The sequence below is a fragment of the Capronia coronata genome, assembly GCF_000585585.1.
Source record: "Capronia coronata CBS 617.96 chromosome Unknown acBCG-supercont1.2, whole genome shotgun sequence".
Classification (NCBI taxonomy): Eukaryota; Fungi; Ascomycota; class Eurotiomycetes; order Chaetothyriales; family Herpotrichiellaceae; genus Capronia; species Capronia coronata.
Window position 1 is genome coordinate 97,090 of NW_006912894.1, and position 21,568 is coordinate 118,657.

Below are 21,568 nucleotides of genomic sequence, written 5' to 3' on the forward strand. Positions count from 1 at the left end.
GTCGACGGTCCTACTACTACCTACCACTGTGCTACTACCTCGGGTAAGGTACCTCATATGTACTACTGCCAAATCTGCTGTCACCGTTCTGTCAGGTATCTGGATTTCGACTGCTTCAACTCCAGCGGCTCCTGCGTTTGGTCGTCGATGGCAGATGCAGGTCCAACCAAATACTGGAATCCCCTGGCCCTCGACTGGAGTCCGACAGCCGCTGACCTAGCTGGCCGAGATGCGGAAGGCCAAAACCAGGTTGATGAGGCCTTAAACCACGGTTGTCTGTGTGCTCGAGGATGAAAACTTCTACAGAGGGCAAAACATCACTCAACATGGTCTACTAGTCCTACTCTAACTCCATCGGATTCGATTTCCCCCTATTGCAGTGTCTTTTTCATACGGTCTATCGATATCGATATTGATATCGTGGGTGAGGACCGTCCAAGTATTCTCCCTTCTGTGCCACGGGAGGCGCTTTACGCCAATGAGCTTGGAATTCAAGGACACGCGCTGCAGCGCCTCAAGGGAAGATCATTCACATCGCTTCAAGCTTCCCAATAATGCCACGGGAGAGCAGATGGAATAATCATTGCATGCTACATGTATGTAGACGCGTATGTCTACGACATTCTGTTCACCACCAACGCCTTGCTGTCAAACAATCCGATCTACCAGCCAAATCAAAACAGCAATTCCCGGTCGCTTCGCCACAAATCGCTCATGCTGAAGATGATGGCTCCTGGCGTTGTCGCGCCTCCTTTTCCTTCTGCTGCCTGCTCATGGCAGCGCGGGCCATGATTTCTCGCCGACTCAAGCCAGCCTCGCCGGGAGCATCGTTGGATCGCCCCAGCACAAAATCGCCACCGGTCCAGCCGCCGTGGTCTGCATGCTCCGCGTCCTCATACACGTCGTCGGGATTGTAGAATTCCTCACTCGACAGACGGTGGCCCCCGTGAAGCGTGTCGTTCCTCTCCACCTCCTGCTCGATCTCTTTGGTGAGGTTCCAAAAGTTGCGATCATGCTCACCCCACACGTTGTGCGAAAGCTCGTGGCAGAGTGTTTTGCGGATGACCTTGTAGTCTCGGTATCCGTCATACCGATCCGTCCGGAGGCGCAGCTCGATCACTTCGCCGCGGTTTCGATTCAATCCCAAGGTCCGGGATTCGTGTGTGGTATGCTCCGCCGGGTTCATCTCGGTGAGTAGCCCCACGCTGAATTGGTGTTTGCGCATGGCTGCCTTGATCCCCGGGTCGTTGGCCAAGCGCTCAAGATATCTTCGACTCTTCTCCGGGTTCGGTAGGTATGGTAGGGATTCTATAGCGTGGAAAGTGTACCTGCTTTCTTCCTGCACCTTCTTCCAATCCCGGCTCTTGTTTGCCTGGACGGGCTTGACGGTGCTGGCTCGTGATGTCCTTCGGCTGGTAGCCGCCATGTCGTCCAACTTCTTGATCTCGGACTTTGGGGCGCCAACCAATTTGATGCGCGTGGCAGGCGTAAGGAAGTCACTCAGTTTGCGATCGGGAAACGGGTGTTTGATGAAGCCCGGTTTCGGCAGGAAGAAGAGAGACACCCGCTCGACGTCGGCGCCGATTCTCTCTGCGCATCGTACAGCGAGGCCACTGATGGTATCGTCGTTAACATCCTCGAGGTCGAGGGTCTCATCTCGATATTGAATCCGCATAGGGTCTAGGTTCGAGTGGTATTATAAAAGATATCTCAATCTCAAATGGTGTGGTTTTGTTGAGGCCATCCAGTCAATATGATAGACAAGGTATAGAAAGAGAAAGGTGCGGGTTCACCAAGGGACTGGGCGGAATTGATTCTTTGCCATTCGACCAAATGCTGTTGCACAGTTGGAAGCCATCTGAATTAATCAGCGGAGAGAGGCGGCGGCGCATGCTAAGGCTCCCAATTACACTGCGAACTTGAAGCCCCTTAGCCCGTAACTCGCCCCCGTGCAAGCCTATGACGCACGTCGATCTGGAGCATCACTGCAGGGGCCCTTGAGCTCCGAATCCTTAGTAATAGGTCGAAAGGCGGCATTTTTAGCCACGGAGCCACCCGAGATCCGGGCGCAGGAACCCAAAGATTTTCAGGGTTACTTCTCTCTACCGTGGTACGTACTACAGTTACTTTAAGGTGGATTGATACTCTACCTTACCAGTATACAGCGCAACAATAGAACGCAAGAACATCGAGTGATGTGTCTGGGTTGTCATTGTAACCAATAATATGCCGAGAATAATCACAGGTGCCAACTGTATGTAATCTACTACTAGTAGTACCTTGGGCCCCTCTTGATGTGCGTCTTCAAATCAGGCTTCAGGCATATGCACCATCATCCTTCATAGAGACACCACGCTTGGATCCGCCTTCTTCCTTGACGACATCCTGATCTTTGGGGATTTTCAACCACTCGCGACTGTTTGCGTCCCATCGATGTTCCTGAAACTCGGTCCGCACCAACGCCGCGTCACTGTACTCTTCCGTTAGAATCGGGACGTACGAGAAGGGCACTTTGGCCTTGACGCCTTCGAAATAGGTGTGCCTCAGCGGGAAGATATCTCTTAGTCGGTAACGGTGGTTGTTCTTGCACATGATAATACCGGGCTCGGTATCAGGGTACACTTCGGACAAGCCGGTGATGTCGACAAAGAGGCCATTGTCAACACTGATGAAGCGGGCATCGATGATCTATGCGGCCGGGTTAGTCCTTCTCTCAGGCGGCCAGGGTGGTTACACCTACATTGGCACCATCTCCGCGATCTCGCTGCCATGCCCAGGGATTCACGTCGAGATAATAGCGTCGCTTCGATTGACCATCGCCTTCCTCATAATCGTAGTAGGTTTGGTTGTAGTGTTTTGCGAGAAGTTTCAAGCCTTGATCGGTGACTTGAGTGTCCAAGTCCCAATCCCAGGGTAGAATCTGTCAGGGTCAGCCAACGCCCAGGGTTGCATGTGAATTTCTCTCTCGGACCTTGCCATTCCAGTACCATGCGAGCAGGGTGCCGTGTGCGATCCAGGTTTCCAGGCCCAGGTACTCAAATGTCAGGAAGTATGCCCGGATGAGATGTCTCAAAGTGTCCTTTCTTTCCTCGTCCGTCACGATCCTCTGGAAAAAGCGAGCATCGTAATGGTGCAGGAGGTCGTCGCCACCAGGCTCATGGAAGTACTTGTTTCGGTCGGGGTTTGGAGGGGCAGTCGCAGAAGCGGACGCGGACGCGGAGGGCTCACCTGCGTCGAGCAGGGCGGACGGCGAGGAGGAGGGCGAGAGGGTGGCCGAGGGGGAGAATGAGGGTGTCAACTGGCCACGACTCAACGGAGTCACCAAGAAGGTAACGAGAACGACGAGGAGCCAGTTGCTCGAGAACATGGTGATTGCTGGCTGAGGAGATCAACGTCCAGAGGGTCGAGGTTCATGGTCGGAGAGGAGTGAAGACTGTATTAGGCTCGATGTTCTGGCCTGCGCAGGAAAGCACCACTGAAGTATGATGTATAGAGTAAGGTGGCCAGCTGGATGTTGAGATCAGTGAATCATGATTACATGTAGTTTGTGCAAGAAGAAGGCGCCCAGTATGAGACAACAGGGAAGGAGAATAGTTGTCGGATGCAGCCTTGCTCATATCATGGCGCTGGCAGGTCGGTGGATAGGTGCCCACTAGTAGTAGTAAGTTTGGCTAGGTAGTAGGTAGGTAGGAGGTGAGATAACAGTTGCTCGCAGAACTTGAAGAGACACGGCCTGAGCAACGTCGCACTGGCAGACAGAGTAGTAGCAGACTTCTGGCGGAGAGTGAGCAAGCGAGCGCAGGAAAGGATCATACATGTACAGAGTACCTACCTGTACCTAGTAATCTGCCGCCCAGGCCGCAGTGCGATGTCGCGTGCCAACCTTCCGCTACTGGAATTGTCTGAAAAGCGAAAAAGAACGGAGCACAAGACCAGCGTGTGCAGCCAGTCAGGTCGAGAGGCGGTCCAGATTGTCCTCCGTCTGTCCCGCCATCGCTCACCATCTCTTCGAGTGCGAGTGCGAGTGCTAACGGCAGCGAAGAATTTGAATGGGCAAACCCAAGTTGCAGGAGGTCTTGGATCGGGTCCAGTGCCATGGCCAGCAAATCATATTCCTTCCTGGCGTTCCGTAGATGCCGAAAATAACGGGGCCTTGCTGTTAGTCGCGCGGCGGTGCGACCTCAAAGCATTCATTCAATTAGGTACCGAGGTACTACCTACTACCTAATATGTAGTAATCAGAGAGCAGAGAGAATAGGTATCTACGTACTAGGTACCTTAGGTATCTACGTACTAGGTACCTTAGGTATCTACGTACTAGGTACCTTAGGTACCTACCTACCTAACTCATAGTGAGTCTCGGATACTTACAGCTGTACGCACTGCGGGAAATCACTGCATTTAGATGCAGTGGACGATGATCATCTATCCTGCTGGTAGTCACTGCTACGTAAAAATCTTAGGGATCACTTGGTACGTACTAGTATGTACCTCACATACCTTAAATGACATTATCAAGGTATCCAAGGCGGGTTTAGGGGTGCTATTACCACCTTAGGACTAAAGTCACGAACTTGAACGTTCTAGTGTGGATAGGTATATAGTATTAGAGTGTTCTAGACCAACTAACAATAGACCTGACCTGACATGAGATGTCTGTGATTGGTTGCTCAGGACAACATTGTTCTGTCCCTTTTCGTCCTTCTTCTCCTTCAGTATGGTGTGGATAGCACTTCTCTCTACACATCTTCCGTATATTGTGGTATCCTTCAATCCCCTTCAAATCATCCTTCAATGCCCATTGACATCTGCCACCCGTATGCTCCCGGTCCCTTGCAGATGTGAAGTCGGAGCCGCCTGTACTGAGCCATTCCCGTTCGCCGTGCCGTTCGTCGTGCCATCGGTATGGCAGCATGTTCCATTCTCATCTCGTCCGATCTCGACACTGCTCAGGTTCTTAGTCCCAGGAACGTCCAACGCGGGGTTCCTCTCGAAAAAGTCCGCGGGCTTCAGCTCCAGCTGGTGGATCTCAACAGGCATCACCGGCCAATCCTCCACTCGCGGGTTGTGAGTAAGCCCAAAGACATTCCACACCACCACATCTTCGTTGTCGACCTTGTCATTGCGGGCAACCGCGTCCGCAACCCCGCCAATCTCCTTCAGGGACTGGTTTGTAAATTCTCCGGCCGCAAAGAGCTCCTCGTCCCTGTATTTGGTCACCCAAACATGATGATGAGCGAAGGCCGCCCGCTTGGCCACAATGGACTCGGGATCCGCGAGCATTAGTTGCGATGGCGAAGGAATGAATTTGTACGCAACGGGCCGCTGGGAAATCGGGTTGATTTTGTTGGGGTTGGCCATCTTGACCGTCAGATTCGTGAAAGGAGACGCGTGGATGGCAGACGACTTGGTCACTGGTTTGCGCACGACCTCGTAGCCATTGCCGAATGGGTTGGTCTTGGGATTCATCGGGACTGGCAGCGACTCTTCCGTGAAGATCGTGTTCGCATGGCCGTCAATGGCGGGATCGATCCGGACCGCAAAGATGTGTTGGTGATTTTGTGCGAGGGCGCCTGGTGACACGACGTTGCCGTAGGGGCTGACCTTGCCAGGGTCGATGTTGACGACTGAAACGATGCCTGTGGCTCGTGTCTCGACAGTGATACTGCGGGTGAGTGGGTGAAAGTCAGTCTTGGGTCATCGTAGCTTGACAACTGGAATCTTTGACACGCAACTTGAACTTACCCTCCAGCCTGATCGAACTTGAATGCGAAAATATATTCATAGTTTGCTAGAGTGATGATGAACTGGACGACCAGCTCCCTTGACCGCGTCACCACGGCTCGGTTGGTTCGGAAGTCGGTATGCTTCCATCCAATACCATTATCCTGTTCATGGATACAGACAACGTTCTTCGACACTGAGGGTCTGCCCTCCGAGTCAACAAGCATGCCGTCGAAGTACTTGATGACACCGAGACAGTCGCAGCCGAGAGCGAGGTTGTTAGCCGCTCGTCCGGCGCCACTATCACCAAAATCAAATGCCTGCTTTCTCTGGAAAGGGGGTCGCGGGTCGCCGTAAGGCACCGTCATCTCCGACAAGCTCAGGCGATACAGGACACTCCGTCCGTCGTAATGAACGTCGTGCAGGACCGCGCCCTCTCGAGGCGTGAATCTGTTGGCACATTAGCAACCAGCCTGCGCATCGGACCAGACAGAGCTCTCACACACCCAACTCGGAATCTCCATTTCTGCCACTCGATCAATGAATCATCGCTCATCGTGAAGGAAGGGCCGTCGGGCTGCAAAACGTTCAGCGGCTTCAGATCTTTCCGGAGAGGGATGTCTAGCAGCTCTGGAACATATTCGGCGGGGCGACAGTGCTCCAGCACGTTCTTGTCCGCGGTTCCATATTCCAGACCGTCCTCGGTGCCCCCAGTGGCCAAGCGGTCGATGCGGATGATCTCCTTTTTGTTCGTGTCCATCACGGGTATGATGGGGAGAGGGAAGGCGTAATGATTGGTATCGGGGTTCTCATGTCGCCTCTTTGCAAAGCAAAGTCCTTGCGTATATCTGGAATAGGAAGTCAGGAGAAGCACATAACCACACACCACCCGGCAGGCCAACCCACCGCGGAGTGATTTCTCCCACATCAGGCCCACCGTATGGCCAGGGGTCGATGGCAATGTCGAATTTCTCGTCGAGATCAAGCTCTTTGATGGCCTGTTTGAACATCTCTGATTCTACACAGACCTCGTTGAACTCTTTGAATTCGTCTAGCGTCAAGGACTGCTGGACGCCTGTGTCCACTCGTTTCAGATTGACCTCGCTGCCCGTGGCAAGGTCGACGATGGACTCCAAGTACTCATGGCTTTGGTCGTCGTAGACGACGTCGTATTGGACGCGAGCCTGCCGTGGAGGGCGCGGCGTGTCTGCCGAAACGGTGCCAGCATGCTCGGCTTTGAGGAACTCAACCAGCTCGGCCTTGGGTGGCTCAACGGTGTAGATGTTGCGAAAGATGAGATGCGCTTTTCGGACCTTCAGGACGGCCTGACGAGCGACCTCGACCTCGTCGCCACTCAGCTGGTCGAGAGGGTGCTTGTGCGTCTTTTTTGCTACGATGGGTCCATTGGCAGCACTCATCTTAGGACTTGGGTGAACAAAAAGACTAACTCAACAGGACAGGACAGGACAGCTGACAAGAAGCAATGCAGATGCAATGCAGATGGATTGAGTCAAGGTGAAATAGGACCGACTCAAGGAGAAACGAGGAAGTGGTGCACTGATGAGCGTTATTTCAGCAGGATGGAAACGTATCGGACTTCTCCTGACAGGCATTTCAATCGCCATCCAAACTGAGATTCAGTTGGTATGTGGCGGGCAGCAAGCGAACACCGGCGCTGCCATCATCATCATCATCATCATCATCATCATCATCATCATCATCATCATCATCTCTGCCGTTCGATATCAATCAAGGACCATTCATGTTGCTGGCGGCCTGGGGCTTGTGGAAGAGTAGGTACATATGATCAACGACCATTCTGTCAAATGTGATCGATGGCCAATGAAGTCTCCAACTCGCATCGACATTCCTGATCCAGGCTGACATGAGGGGACATCTCTGTAATCATCCCTGTCGCGCCCCGACATCTGTGGGAGCGTTGTGAAACTCAGTGAAGCCATTCATTGTACTGGATGCGGATGACAGTGGGGGTCATGACATTCAACCGTTTCACCTTTACCTGACGCTTTCCATGTGGTGGACTGAGGATCGAACCGTGAAGAGCGACTCGAGGAGGTGTCGATGAGAAGTGTAGAGAGTACTACCTGGTACATCACGTCCATTCCGCTGTACTATCTGAAGACTCCCAAATGCCTTTCTCTGCTCGATCAAGTACCCAACCAGAGCAGCTCATGACCACCTATTCCCTCCAAACTACGTGATCAGGGGAACTCATCGTCCTCATCTGTGGCCCATAGCTCTTCATTCAGAAGGTCTGCATGCTCTTCATCCACCGCTGTAGGGGCTGCTGGAGGCCCGACGGGCTGGGGAACAGAAACAATGCCCTGCGTACCAATCTCGTACGGGACGGCTGGGTAGGTGGGAGGCGCCCAGGGTGCAAATACCACTGCAAAGGTCCGGCTCTTCTTCCTGTCTCTCCAGATATTGCCTCCCACATACTCTTGCCGCTCACTCTCCATCTTAAGGACGATGCGAGCGGAGATCTGGTTGGCCCACGCCAATCCCAGCGCAGGATTCTTGTATTGTCCACGCGTGCCCTGCCCCTGCCGGTCGTCTCCCCAACCGGTGAAAAACTGTTGCTGGTAGTCCAGACTCTGGACTTCCTGTCGTATTGTGGCCATACCAGGTGGCACGTTCGGGCCCGCCAGGGCTGGAGACGACGCGGTCGCCGGCGACGAAGACCGAAGCACGTTCTTGGGGTCATCAAAACGATCTGATACCTGGTTGGTCACCACGATTGCAACCTGGTTCTCGATGGCGACGCGCCTGAGCATGGCTCCGAGTTTGACCAGCTCCACAGCTCGCTCGGCCAGACCAGCTGGTGTGCGAGTTTCATGTTCGGCTCGGAAATTCGCAGCGACCGAATCCAACACGACGAGTCCAATTTTGAAGCGCTGAACTGCAACAGGTAATTGATAGCGAAGGATATGTTCTTGGGCCTCGAGGTCGTTGGTGGCAATGGTGTGAACGTAGTCGAGAGATGGTCGGTCCTCAGGCTCCATGCTTTCGTATCCAGGATGGGAATAGAGCATTTGCTTGAGTCGACTCGTGTTGAGCGGTGCCTCTGTCGACACGTAGATTGCGCCCTTCCCCATCCCCCGCGGCGGAGGGAGCTGGACGGAGAGCAGGAGCCCAAGAACCAACTGAGTCTTTCCAACGGCACTCTCTCCAACTATCTCCGTGATCTGACCTGGTTGGAAGCCCCCAGCTAATGCTTGGTCTATGGCCGCATCAAGTGTCTTGACCTGCTGGCTGCCCACGACCGTCGCAGTGCCTTCATTGATATGTTCTATTGTGGCGCCTGCAGTGTTGCCGCCGCTCCGCGAAGAAGGAGCCTTGCATATCTTTCTCATGCCGCTTTGGACATCACCCTGCAGAGCCTTGATAACATCTGCCACCAGTCTTTGCACGTCGGCCGAGGGCAGAGGACATCTTCTGGCGATCTCCTTGGGGTCGGAGGTGATCAGGTCGGCAACGATGATGTCGTTCTTCTCGAGGGAGTGGAGGAGGTGCGTGTACGGCTTGATATCAAAGTCAGGAATCACTTCGAGCAAGTCGGACATTGGGGCGCGGTGCACGAAGCGTAGATGTGTGACCCCAAAAAGCCATCCTCCACCATCGAGTCACGACGGCGAAAGGATTGTCGTTTGCTTACAAGGCAAGCTGCATGAAGAACGAGCAGGGGTAGCAATTGATCCAACAATGTTGGTTGGCAGTAGACAGACAAATATCACACTGTACGTAAGGTAGTTATGTTTACAATGTGACGAGGCTACGCAGAAGTTGGAGAAATAAATAATAAAGCAACATCCGTCCGCTTTGATTCTATCCACAAATTGCTCCAGCTCCCCGTACTATACAGCTCTTCATACTTGCCTTATTGTTCAATTCCATCGATGTTAAGGACAAATTACCAGGACATCTGCTCACCACAATGGCTTCCCTTGCACAGCCGTGGCTAATTTCCAAGTAGGTGGCCATAACCTCCTTGTCATGCATGCCTCGACTGTGGAAAGCAGTCAATACTCACGACTTTAGGATTTTCGACCCTATCTTTGCGGTGTGTGTCGGCTTGTCTGCGGCCACGCTACGTATCCAGCGAGAACAACGTGAGAAATACCCCGACCAGGATTCCAGCCTGGCGGCACTCTGGCAGAAAAGTGTCAGGATGACGCGCAGATACTTCAGCGACGGGATCAAGACGGGCAAGTAATGGAGACGGTGATGATTACAACGATGAACACGGGCGAAGCTGCGGCTGCGTACAAGTCAGAGCCGCACGAGCATGGTGCCATGCAAGGAACCCAGTCTCTTTCGCCGCGGGTCCTTGACGGCGCCTGACCGGCCGCACATATCATTCCGGGGTATTCATGACGGGGTTCCGATTGCGGCTCCTGCGATTGCCGGGGGAAATCCTACAAGACGACAAGACGACAAGACGGCACAAGTTCTGAGGGACGAGCATATCCTCAATGCCCCGACCGAGTCCTGTACATGGGTTCAGTTGCAATGCCCGAGGCGCGTTGGATAGGGTAGGGGAACTGCTCATACTACAAGTTAGTACCTTGTGTGGTGTGAGAGAAGAGATGGATGAGGAGGGAAGCTGGCGGCATCTGCCTCAGATGCATGTCTCCGTTGCAGGAGAGACAGAAGAATGCCATTTCGACGCATCATGTGTATTCTATATGGTTGCATTTAGATCCTCATCGTCGAAACGCGCATGCAGCAATGCAACCTGCGCTCTGTTCTGGCCCACTGCACCACAATTGCTCACAACGTTCGTGTCTTCATGTGGCACTGCAACTCGTAGGCGAGCCTCATCACCTACCACCTACCACCTACCACCTACTAGTAGTAGTACTGTGTCGGCACTTTGGCCTTGTCCTTACCTATTCGCTTCTCCTCCGCCCGAACCTTTCCCACTGCAGCAGGAGAGTCCCACGCACTTCTCCAGTCGTCGTAACCCTATCAGCTTCCGAATCGGGAAGGTGACTAGAGGCCAATTGGCACCTGGACAATCGCTGTCTGTGTCTTGTGCCGAAGAGGATTGGAGGGGGGGGGAAGGGAAAGGGGGGCGTCCAACTCACATTCACTGGATGATGTGAGCTGCCATCTACACAGCAAGATGTACCTGGATGCCAGTCCACAGGTTGTTGGCCGTCCCTGGACATGGCATGGTCGGTAAAGATGTTTCCTTCCCCCCTTCACTTCCATTCCTAAGGACTTGACTTGGTCGAAGAAGTCGCCATCACCACTCTTCCATCGCCCTCCACTGCGCCAGTGCCGGCGCCATGACATCTTCGCTCGGTCTTATCGAAGGCACGGTTGCCTTCCAGCATCCCACACTTCCCAAACCTTGCGAGACATGGTACAAGGTGTACGGCGACTCGACGGCCTCACGCAGCGGACGGCCCCTGGTGACGTTGCATGGCGGACCCGGGATGGCGCACAACTACCTTCTGTCCCTCTCCGCGCTGGCCGAGAAGGCCAAGTATGGCATCCCCGTGGTCTTCTACGACCAGATTGGCTCCGGCAGGTCAACACACCTACCGGAGAAAAGATTGGACGAGGCCTTCTGGCAACCGGATCTGTTCATGGCCGAGCTGGACAATCTCCTGGACCACCTTGGCATCGCCGACGACTTTGATCTTCTCGGCCAGTCATGGGGTGGCATGCTCGGGGCCATGTTCGCTGTCAGGGGTCATCCCGGCCTCAAGAGGCTCATCATTTCCAATTCACCCGCGAGCATGCCATTGTGGGTGGAGTCTTGCAACTTCTGGCGGAAGCAACTGCCCCCCGACATCCAGCACGCCTTGTCCAAGCACGAGGCTGACGAGACCTATACCGACCCCGAGTATCTGCACGCCGTGGAATACTTCTACAAGCTGCATCTGTGCCGCGTCTTCCCCTTCCCTCAAACCTTGCTGGACACGCTTGCGTGGGTGGACAAGGACGATACCGTCTACAGAACCATGAACGGACCCAGCGAATTTACTGTCGTGGGGACTCTGAGGCAATGGAGTATTACGGACCAGGTGCACAAAATCTCCGTGCCCACATTGGTATTGAACGCCGAGTTTGACGAGGCAAGGGACAGGTAAGGCTCCGCATCCCTTTTTATCTCGGCCACCTCCCATTTTCTATACTTTCTGCCAGTCGTTGCTGACCTCGGGGCAACAGTTGCGTGTACCCCTATTTCTCCGGCATCCCCAAGGTCAAGTGGTACACATTTCCCGGCGCCAGTCACTGCACCAGCCTCGAAATCCCTGACGAGTACATGGCTGTCGTGGCACAGTTCCTCCTGAGCCCTTCGTGACGTTCAATTTGGGGCCCAAAGCGTCCTGCAGAGATGTAGGACTTGCATAGATGGAAGTCGTCTGCTCGTACAGATCATCGATACCATGCATATCCTGGTCGCTTCAGTCTTTCGGTCGATTCCAGGAGTGTCTCGGCAGGTAGCGAGTGAATTCAAAGAGATAACGAACTCGAAGCACAGCAGGGCCGTCACTCGTGGCGGGCGTTTCACGCACCTCCCATCCTGTCCTCGAGTTCATGATCTGACTGCCAGGTCCACAGGGAGCCTGGAGTGGTTACGACACTGACAGCGGGGAAAAGGCCAGGCTGATTCAATCAGGCAACCTGTGGCTAGAAGTGAAGATTCGTATTCTTTAGACCGTGTGCAGTTCCTTTCTTCCTTTTGGTAACACCTATGTGTTCCCCTGCTGTCGTGTTCCCCTGCTGTCGTGTTCCCCTGCTGTCCTCTATCGAACCACCTAAATTATTTCAACTCCGCAGCTACTGCAGCATGTTACACACTCTTGGCCACAAAGTTCACTTTTTTCGCCGCAAAGGAAGTGGCCCTCAATTGACGCTCTTTTCAGGGCCCCCTTCCATGCGACGACATCAACGCCGCTGAACACCATGCCCAATAACACGGATTGCGCCTGAAAGGCCGCTAACCATAGATGCAAGGCAGACCCGACAACGCAATGTTGAAATCACGAACGAACTGCTGGAAGTAAAAACCTTGGATTGCAGGGCACAAGCTGGGCGGTAGATGCAGAATATATCGACGAAGAGCATTGGTTGCCGCTGACTCCAGCACGAAGGGACCGACTTCTGCGCTATCCGCCATCCTTCCAAATCACCCCGTAGGCCCTTGGAGTTCCCCGACCTTTGTTGTGTCGCTTTACACGATTTTCCCGAAAGCGGGAATCAGAGTCTGGGCCAGCCAAAAGCTGAACACCAACTTCGGCCCGGTCATGAGCATTTTCGGCGTAAGCCCCTTGAAAAAGGACGTGATGCCTTCGTGCTTCATCATACTCGCCACGATCCTGAATCCTGACTCCGGATTCTCGAAGTTGCGATTCTGTATTCTGGTTTTGATGACATCCAGCGGGGCAGAGACAATCAAACTCCCGGATGCACCGACGACTGACGCAACAAAATTCTGCCCCCAGGTCGCCTTGTTGTAGTCCTCCAGTTTGAAAAGCTTCTCCTTGGCCCACGCCGAACCGCCAAACAGGGCAAAAGATCCAGGGGCATTACGCGCAGCCGTCCATCCGGCCCCACGGTACAAGCCCATGCCTTCGTCAGCAACAATTCGGAAGAAACCTCGGGACCGAAAAGCTTCAGGATTGGTCTGTCGCTTAATCTTTAATACGTCTAGAGGCAAAAGGACGATCTCGCCAATGCCGATAAACGAACCCGCAGTGGCATTGAGCATGGCTTTCCCGGTTCCTTTGCCGAACGCCTTGTCAAAGTCCTGCTCGTGATGTTTTGTCAAGTAGTCACGCACGAAAGGCTGGCCGCCATATTTGTATATCCGTTGTAGAATTTTGTAACCGGCGGCATAACCGAGACCGGGAAACAGGGAGGTGAATTTCGTGGAGATAGGAGCCGAGGCGTATTCGCGGAAGATGACGCTGTTGAAAGCAGACACGGAGGTCACCTAGAACGGCCAGTCAGCATGGATCTTAAGACCTCGTCGACGAGAGCCGTACTTTGCTGGAGTTACTCATCAACCGTTTGGCGATTGTGTCGACAGGATGGAAGATCAGAAGTTCTGCGACGCCTGCCGAGCCTGTGTGAGGGGAGGGAAGTCAGTATCGTGGGCGTTTCGAACCTGCTGAGGAGTATGTTTACCTGACCCGAGTAACCTCGCAGTTCCAGACTCTTTTTTATATTCTGTTCCTGCCGACCCCAGCGCAGGTGCCATTGCGGGAGGAGACATGGCCGAAGATGATGACGCAGATTTCGTCGCGTCTTCTCAAGGATTTGAGATGATTGAGGAGTAGGCGGCGTAATGAACGGGAGAGGTTCGGATAGACAGATTTGCTGGAGAGATTGAACCGGTCAATTCTTAGTATCCAAGTCAATTGCCTTGCTCGCTTGGCCTTGTGACCTCTCGGAGTGACGGATCAATTGCAAAGTGGAAGCGGTGCCTTATGCGACTGCGGACCAAGTCGAAAGAAAGAGTATGCGCCGGTGAAAAGGAAAATGACGATGGCCGGCAGACTGGGCGAGGGAGAAAGGAAAAAAAGTCGTGGTGGAGACCAAATCGAGGAGCAGATTCGAGGAAAGCGCAGAGGAGCAGCAGAAGAAAGGAAAGAGCTCCCTCCTACCACACGGAGTTGATGTTTATCTTATCTCCGACATCTTATCAGAGTTGGACGTTATCTCGCCAGACTTGGTATACATACTAGTATGTCCCAGCCTCGACGGTAAATTGGTAGTACGTACATGGAGTTGCTTGACTCATACAAGAATATAGGTGCTACGCAAGTAGGTAGGTACGCCCGAACCACCGTGTCTGTAAAACATCATTGCAAAGGAAATGAATCTTGGTTGTGCACAATATCCAGTGTATTGTATTGTATCGGTTACTTCCCATCCATATAACGGGACCGTCGAATAACTGGCATGCTTCCAATGCTTCAATTCACACTAGTTAAATAAGTGTGCTTCCATCTGCTATCCATGCCGTGCCTGTTGACCTCCCTGAATATAGCCACCCTATACAAAGGCAATGGTGCCAAAGTTGTCAATCTCCCAACCCATGTCAAAGAAAATTCTGCCTTCAACGCCGTTCTGGATTCTGAAGGGCAGTTCATATGGGCGGGATGGCCTCGAGCTTGATCTTGGATTTGATGCCATTGGTGTCCTCCTACCCGGTGTTAGTGCTTTCCGCACACCAGCCTAAGCAGTCATCTTACCTCTGCTTTCCGTTTCCCAAGCACAGAATCAGGAGTCGCTATCCGTCCAATGCCTCCCACTGGCGTCGAGACGCCACCTTTGTCGCGCCCCTTGGTCACTTCGGCGTAACAACTTGCATGGTAGTATCGTCCTCCCACTTGAATGGTATCTTTCCAGATAAAATCCTGCACTTCCTCACTCCACTCACTCTTGAATGGTTCCTGGTCGATTGGGCAAGGCAGCGATCGGAGGACCGGATCCGCTGGAACCCGCACAAAATCCGGGGCCTTCTTTTTGGCAACCACTGACGCACCATTGGTCGGCTGCCCGATCGCATCAACGGGGCCAGCATCATCTTCATACTCCTTACTCGCAATCCACTCGCGCTCATCCACGTACCAACTGCGATTCTGGCCCCGTTTCTCAGCCTCCAGCATCCTGGCCTTGGTTTTGAAATGCCAGTCAAGGTGTCGCGCTTTCTTAGCCCTGCCATTCTCATCTGACATGAATCTCTTACCGCAGGTACTGCACTGATTGGGTCGGGAGTTCAGGAAGCTCGAAATCAAGTGCGGTCGGGGGATTCGAATACTTGCCGACGATAAAGTGACTTCTCCTGCAAGGCCACTTGGAAAAGCCGCAACCCCAGGCATGGTGGAAGTAATGCCTTGAAGAGGAGTTGGCGCAGCAGACAAGAGACCCGAAGCGCGAAGTTGGGCCAAGAGCGGATTTTCGGTCGCTGCAGGGGCTGCAGAAGTGACTGGTACTGGAGTAACCACGCGTGGCTGCTGCATCTGCGCGTAGTAGTTCGGTTGTTGAGGTGCTTGCTGTTGGCCTACGGTTGCTCGTAACAGCTCCGCCAGATTCGTGCTATTGAACAATGAAGCAGCGGCCGGAGCCGGAGCCGCCAGATGCTGGGTTGGCGGTTGAGGGACGTACGCGTTGGATATAGGCATAGGTAAACTCGCTGTTTGCGTCGGAAGGTGCTGGTTTGCTGTGATCTTTTCCGCCATCTTCTGCATGATCGTAGTTCTAATATCAATCAAGTCTCTCTCCGAGGCATTGCCGCTGTCTAGAATCTCCTTGAGCGTTTGAAGACTGGCCAGCTTTCTTCGAGCGCCTGCATCCATGGGGTGAGTGGCACATTCGATTTTGGCGTCTGTGGTAAGGTCATCAATGTCGACATGCAACTTCTGTATGTCGACACCTCCGGATGAGACAGGCCGAGGTTGCGGAGTAAGGGCATGATATTGTGGTGTCGGAGCAGGTGGCTGCTGCTGTGGATAAAGAGAATTGGCCTGATGAGCATAAGACTGGCCATAAGGCTGGCTATATGATAGTGGCGGTGTCTGGGTGTATGGTAGGTGTGGAATTGCTGCTTGCGGCTGAGGACTTCTGGTATGGGTCGTGATAGCTGCAGCGAGCTGTGGAAACGACTGTGGAGGGGTGGGAGTATGTCGATACCGGGGGTCAGATAGGATTCTCGCAGGAGGAGCTTGGACTGGGGTGGATTGCTGACGGGTGGCGGCTGGCATGGGAGAGCGGAACTTGTTTAGGCTGTCCACGATTGATTGCGTGCTGGTATGGGGAAACACCGGGGTTGGTGACAGCGACCCCGGGACTGGTTCGCGCCACGTCTTCAACATTTCCTCGAGCTTTCGACGGACAGGGCCATCGACTTGGGAGTAAGCATGCATGAAGATCTGGTGCAGGTTGCGACCGAAATACACCGTATATGGAGAACCAACGTTTTTGGCGATCGAATCCAACACATATAGTGCGGGTAACTTTCGTGCCGGAGGTGCCTGTCTCGAGGTATCAGCATTGGTTGGGCACGGTGCGACGAATAGAGCAGAGCAAAACACCTGCTTCGGAGACCTTGAGGTCGTAATGAGAAAGAGAAAGGGACGCTGACATACTCGGTTGATGTGGTTCTGGAGGACCCGCGAAATTGCTTCGGCGTGCTCAATGTTTTCTTTGGCAATCAAGGTCAGGTTGGAGATCTGATATCGGTCATTGGTCACAAGGTCTTCCAAGGAGCCCTTGTAGTCTTCAGCGACCTCATCAGAGGGTAGACCTGACATGATGACGACAGGACAAGAAAAGAGATCAGATCACAGGTGGAGAAGGAGAAAACTGAAAGGTGATGGTGTGAGTGTGTGTGAGTGTGTGGTGAGTGTGATTCGAGTCAAGGCTCGAAAGTCAAACGGAAAATCGAGCGTGCAGCAGAGGACTCTCGATGTCAACGCAATGACAGTGACTGGGCCGAGGTCGGTCTAGCCGACGGGCTGTTCAACTCAGGGTCAGACACAAGGGTCTGAGGTAGATAGACAACGAAAGAGAAATGTCGTGGTATCTTTTGGCTATCTACAACCCTCTGGCAGCCCCAAAGCAGACAGTGTGTTTGACTCGTTCTTTTCTTCAGAACTTCAACCCCAACTCCTTCCAACAGCTCAATGTCTCCCACTCTCCACCTCTTCTAATCTGTCATCTCATCGGCCGTAGATATGGTGTAAGGCACTGGTCAAATCCAGGCAGAAGAGGTCAGTTGTTTGTAGGAGCCCTTGCGTCTTTGCTGTGAAAAGGTAGCTCAGGGCAGGACCAGTGGAGACCGCGCGGTCGCTGCTATTGCCACTTGGCTCAGTCGAAGACAGTTTGGTTGGTTTTCCACCTTAACGAAGGCTAGGCAGACGATGAGCGAGATACGAAGGGATGAAAAGGTCAGCTAGCAATGAGACGATGGTTAGGTTAGGTGGGTAAGGTATGTAGGTACATATGAAAGCAACGTTGAGAGCCTAAGAGACGAGCCCAGACTCGGAGTCGCAGACACAAACGCCAAGCTCCCTTACATCAGCAGCCAGACATGTCACGTGTTATCACCACTTTAGGTAGGCCGCCGAACAGTGACCCCATTGGCTGTGATTGGTGCTGAGCTAGTACTAGTACCACTCAGCTCTGTACTACGTACCTAATGTACTAAGTTGCCGCACCCTTCAAGTCTATCTCAGCCTCATCCAAGGCGGATTGGGCATCTTCATGTACTACTAGTACTAGTAATACACAGCGAGAGGTCCGGCGGTTACAACCAAATATTGCAGCAACGGATTTGTATCGCTTTGGCCCTGGCCGTTTCCCTCTCCGCTCTCTATAGGGAGGCAGTACTGCTGTTATTCGCCTGCTGGGTGGTGAATGTCCCTCTCTCTGTCAGGTTGCCGATCCGACCAAGCAGAAACTCGAGCTGTCTATATGCCGCCCCAGGGACATATTGTGGGATTTCGTGGCCCGCAAGGTTTACCGTTACCCAAGTCAACCCCCTCTCTGTATGCGTCGTGCCCAGAATTCCACCACCGCCAACGAGACCAACGGGAATTGGAGGAATAGGCTGAGTTTCGGTCTCGTTGAGAACAAAGTTTAACGACGGATCGTATGGAACGTAGAACAAATCGCTGGGGGCCTTGGAGAAACCTTGTTTGCCGTTCCAGGTCATGTTGTTGAGTGTCATGAGAGTCCCATTTGTCAGCAGGAGGAAGTCCAGCAGGCCACTGCCGACAATTACATTGTTAGTACGCTCGATGACAGACGGCAAAGCAGTGAAACTCGAGGGTGGGGACTTGTCGCCGCCGGGGAAGAGTGAATCGTCGCCGCAGGTTACATAATTAGTTGGTGGCGCATTGATGGCAGCTTGGACGTCACTGCGGTTGAAATAGTTGTTAGGACCCTGCATGGGTGTCTCGGTCAGCCTGGGCTTCTCCGATGATTCGTTGTCTTCAAGAGTTACTTACCGTGCCGAGGGATGGGAAGCCGAGCTCGTCCCAGAGAAATGGGCAAAAGTCGGTTAGATGGTACATATTGAAGCAGGGATTGACATAAATTGCCGCGGCAATGATGTCGTCCCATACATCGCAACCTACAGGCGGTCAGACCCGGAATATCATGTAGGGGGCCACCCCGAGTGAACAGACAGACCTGGGGCTGAATCATTTGGTGCCACAAACTTGCCAGCCGGGGGAAACGTCAAAGCCTTGTCCATGAAGTCGAAATAGCCACATCGCTCCGCTCGGGCGTTGATGTCGTGCATGAACGATTGATTGAGGGCGAATACATTTTTGTAATTATTCAGAGCCGTCACCGCAGGAGCTGTCATGGTCAGTCAAAGTGTGTCAACAAACGCTGCCAATGGGAATACCTTGAATGAGGACAGCGTCCACTCCAATACTGGGGTCGTTGATCTGAATTCCTCGGACATTGTAGTAGTCTGTGTTGTTCTGGTCAAGCATATAGCTGGCAATATATGGAATATACTGCCCGGCATATGACTCGCCGGTGATGTATACCTTCCTGCCGGTAAGATTGAAAGTGGTCATGAAATTCTGCCAGAAACCTGCAAAATCTCGGGCGATGTCGACCTCATTTCTGATCTGTGCTGGGGCGCCGGGCGCCGCTGGAGAGAAGCCTGTGCCAATCGGCTGGTCAACATACACCATGTTGGTCAGGTTGGTCCAGGAAAACGGATTCGGTTGCGGCGCGTAGGTGCCACTCTGCCAAAGGAAAGGGCCGTTTTCCTGCAGAAGTCCATCTAGCGAGCTGCAGCCGGGCCCTCCATTCAACCAGATGGTAATTTCATCGGACGCAGCTGGGTTGTCCGAGGGGAAGAACCAGAAATATAGCTGATTGGGGTTTGAGCTATTTTGATCGATTGATAACGTTCCGGCGTAAGACTCGCCAATATCGAAGTCCACGAGAGGAATTGCCGAGCCATTGACTGCAAATTCTGACTCGGTCAGTCCTGCTAATCACTCATACGGCTTGTTAGAGCCTACTCTCAGTTTGATGTGTCAAATAGCTCGCTGCTTGCCGCTTCACAAGACGCCGGTGGTCATGCAGTGCACGAGTGTTGTGAATTCTCTTCGGGGCATGCTTATGTGGGTTGTCAATAGCCAGGGCACAGGGCACAAGGCATGCTGCGAGGAAGATGGGCAGACGCATCTCGATTCGGACGAAGGCGGAATTGAATACAAACGAGTATGGGCTGGAGAGCGAGGGAAGAAGAACATGGAGCACACGGTATAGCAGTTGATCTCAAATACCTTTTCCTACCTTGCCACATTATGGCCCACAGGTTGCACGTCTTGACTAGCACCTCGTTGGAAGCATAACGTACGAAAACGTTGGAAACACATGACGCAGCATGCAGCATAGCCAGAGGTACAGGTAGATAGGAAGGTTGCATTGGCGGCCAGATACCGATGCTTGGTTATGCTTGAGTGAAGCTTGAAGATGCTTGTTTGCGTAGACAAACGCAGCGTGGTGGAGTAACTGCTGACAGGCGTTAACCTGTTCTAGCAGGTTGCTGTACAATCGAAGAGATCTGAATGGAACTTGGGCTTGTCGATCAGGACAAGCCGGACAGCTGTCCACCACCTTGCAGCCCAAGCTCGATCACGCAGTCGGTCGTGGCGGCAGGATCCGGCAGAATGTTGCAACATCTGGTCATCTCCGCGAGACAGGAATGGAAGTTCTGAGAAACAACGCAGGTGATGAACCATCTCGGTATCAAGGCATCATATCGTGGAGGTTAGTAATTGATACGACACGAGGGAGTTGGCGATGGTTGCCGGCGTATTCCAATGAGAGCCGTGAAGCCCGACCCGAAACATGCCGATGTAGAGGAGTCACTGGCAGGGTTTAGCAGCTGTCCTAGGAGTCGGATAAAGTGAACCTGAAGGTGATGATCGAGACAAGGAGCCTAAACTGCAAACGCGATCTGTTCCACGTGATCGGGGACCTCGCTTTCATAAGCGTTATCACGTGATTGGATTTCCTCCAGCTTACATAAGGTGGTGACGGAAACGGCGGGTTCCAGCATGCCAGTGTGCAGCCACTGCACCCCAGTTACTATGGTAAATCACGCTCTGCACTGCCAGTGCTTTGACAGGTCAACCCGCTAGTACGTCGCAGGCTGGTGGTACGATCAGGAGTACTACTACTACTACGTCTACTTATCAGACGGCCATTCACAGATCCCCTCTCGTCTCTTCAACACGTCAATTCAATATACGTTCGTGAACAGAATCAACAATATCAGATCTTTTCCGTGCTCAACAAACGACATTCATCACACACCTCTCACCTCGCGCGCCATCAACCCAGCGTCATCTTCCAACATGCGCTTCTATCTTACATTGCTTCTGTGCTTGGTCGCCGCTGTCCTTGCTCTCCCTCCACCACAGAAGCCTGTTGTTGTACAATACCCAGCAGACACCCCAAAGTCCGTCATACAGAAGGCCATTGAAGAGATTCAGAAAGATGGAGGAATCATCACTCACGAATACTGTAAGAGCTACCTGTCTCTTACGAGACAATCATACTGACCGCCACTGCAGCCTTGATCAAGGGTTTCGCTGCCAAGGTTTCCGAAGTCACGCTCAACAAGATCACTGTGATGGCCGACACCTACGCTCCATACATTGAGAATGACTATGTCGTCCACGCCGACGGATCGATAACCACCGACGACCAGTGAGCCGAGTTTGCTTGCACGATGGAGGCTGGGGGGGTTTACACACAGGAGTTCCAGGGAATGGTATGGAAGGAAGCGAAGCTGGTCTTTGTGATAACAAAATTGCGCCTG

General features: G+C 53.0%; 10 protein-coding genes across 10 annotated transcripts; 3 read left to right on the plus strand and 7 right to left on the minus strand.

Annotated features, from left to right (window-relative positions):
* Positions 1-712: 712 nt before the first annotated feature.
* A1O1_01691 (uncharacterized protein) lies at positions 713-1,675 on the minus strand (the record flags this gene model as incomplete). The annotated part of the gene is made up of 1 exon (XM_007722603.1): positions 713-1,675. One exon carries the CDS (start codon positions 1,673-1,675, stop codon positions 713-715), a length of 963 nt encoding a protein of 320 aa, XP_007720793.1.
* A 641-nt stretch (positions 1,676-2,316) lies between these two features.
* On the minus strand, positions 2,317-3,367 carry A1O1_01692 (uncharacterized protein; the record flags this gene model as incomplete). The annotated part of the gene is made up of 3 exons (XM_007722604.1): positions 2,317-2,688; positions 2,741-2,920; positions 2,972-3,367. 3 exons carry the CDS (start codon positions 3,365-3,367, stop codon positions 2,317-2,319), a joined length of 948 nt encoding a protein of 315 aa, XP_007720794.1.
* Positions 3,368-4,791: 1,424 nt separating this feature from the next.
* On the minus strand, positions 4,792-7,142 carry A1O1_01693 (primary-amine oxidase; the record flags this gene model as incomplete). The annotated part of the gene is made up of 4 exons (XM_007722605.1): positions 4,792-5,665; positions 5,746-6,174; positions 6,231-6,572; positions 6,631-7,142. The coding sequence occupies 4 exons, from the start codon at positions 7,140-7,142 to the stop codon at positions 4,792-4,794; spliced, it is 2,157 nt and encodes a 718-aa protein (XP_007720795.1).
* Positions 7,143-7,946: 804 nt separating this feature from the next.
* On the minus strand, positions 7,947-9,308 carry A1O1_01694 (uncharacterized protein; the record flags this gene model as incomplete). The annotated part of the gene is made up of 1 exon (XM_007722606.1): positions 7,947-9,308. The coding sequence occupies one exon, from the start codon at positions 9,306-9,308 to the stop codon at positions 7,947-7,949; it is 1,362 nt and encodes a 453-aa protein (XP_007720796.1).
* Positions 9,309-9,679: 371 nt separating this feature from the next.
* A1O1_01695 (uncharacterized protein) lies at positions 9,680-9,958 on the plus strand (the record flags this gene model as incomplete). The annotated part of the gene is made up of 2 exons (XM_007722607.1): positions 9,680-9,714; positions 9,784-9,958. The coding sequence occupies 2 exons, from the start codon at positions 9,680-9,682 to the stop codon at positions 9,956-9,958; spliced, it is 210 nt and encodes a 69-aa protein (XP_007720797.1).
* Positions 9,959-11,036: 1,078 nt separating this feature from the next.
* A1O1_01696 (uncharacterized protein) lies at positions 11,037-12,061 on the plus strand (the record flags this gene model as incomplete). Its single annotated transcript, XM_007722608.1, has 2 exons — positions 11,037-11,842; positions 11,926-12,061. The coding sequence occupies 2 exons, from the start codon at positions 11,037-11,039 to the stop codon at positions 12,059-12,061; spliced, it is 942 nt and encodes a 313-aa protein (XP_007720798.1).
* Positions 12,062-12,934: 873 nt separating this feature from the next.
* On the minus strand, positions 12,935-13,978 carry A1O1_01697 (uncharacterized protein; the record flags this gene model as incomplete). The annotated part of the gene is made up of 3 exons (XM_007722609.1): positions 12,935-13,696; positions 13,749-13,828; positions 13,891-13,978. The coding sequence occupies 3 exons, from the start codon at positions 13,976-13,978 to the stop codon at positions 12,935-12,937; spliced, it is 930 nt and encodes a 309-aa protein (XP_007720799.1).
* An 876-nt stretch (positions 13,979-14,854) lies between these two features.
* A1O1_01698 (uncharacterized protein) lies at positions 14,855-17,021 on the minus strand (the record flags this gene model as incomplete). Its single annotated transcript, XM_007722610.1, has 3 exons — positions 14,855-14,911; positions 14,961-16,742; positions 16,857-17,021. 3 exons carry the CDS (start codon positions 17,019-17,021, stop codon positions 14,855-14,857), a joined length of 2,004 nt encoding a protein of 667 aa, XP_007720800.1.
* Positions 17,022-18,082: 1,061 nt separating this feature from the next.
* On the minus strand, positions 18,083-19,923 carry A1O1_01699 (carboxypeptidase; the record flags this gene model as incomplete). Its single annotated transcript, XM_007722611.1, has 5 exons — positions 18,083-18,655; positions 18,720-18,844; positions 18,904-19,074; positions 19,124-19,708; positions 19,758-19,923. The coding sequence occupies 5 exons, from the start codon at positions 19,921-19,923 to the stop codon at positions 18,083-18,085; spliced, it is 1,620 nt and encodes a 539-aa protein (XP_007720801.1).
* Positions 19,924-21,101: 1,178 nt separating this feature from the next.
* On the plus strand, positions 21,102-21,460 carry A1O1_01700 (uncharacterized protein; the record flags this gene model as incomplete). Its single annotated transcript, XM_007722612.1, has 2 exons — positions 21,102-21,270; positions 21,321-21,460. 2 exons carry the CDS (start codon positions 21,102-21,104, stop codon positions 21,458-21,460), a joined length of 309 nt encoding a protein of 102 aa, XP_007720802.1.
* Positions 21,461-21,568: the final 108 nt, after the last annotated feature.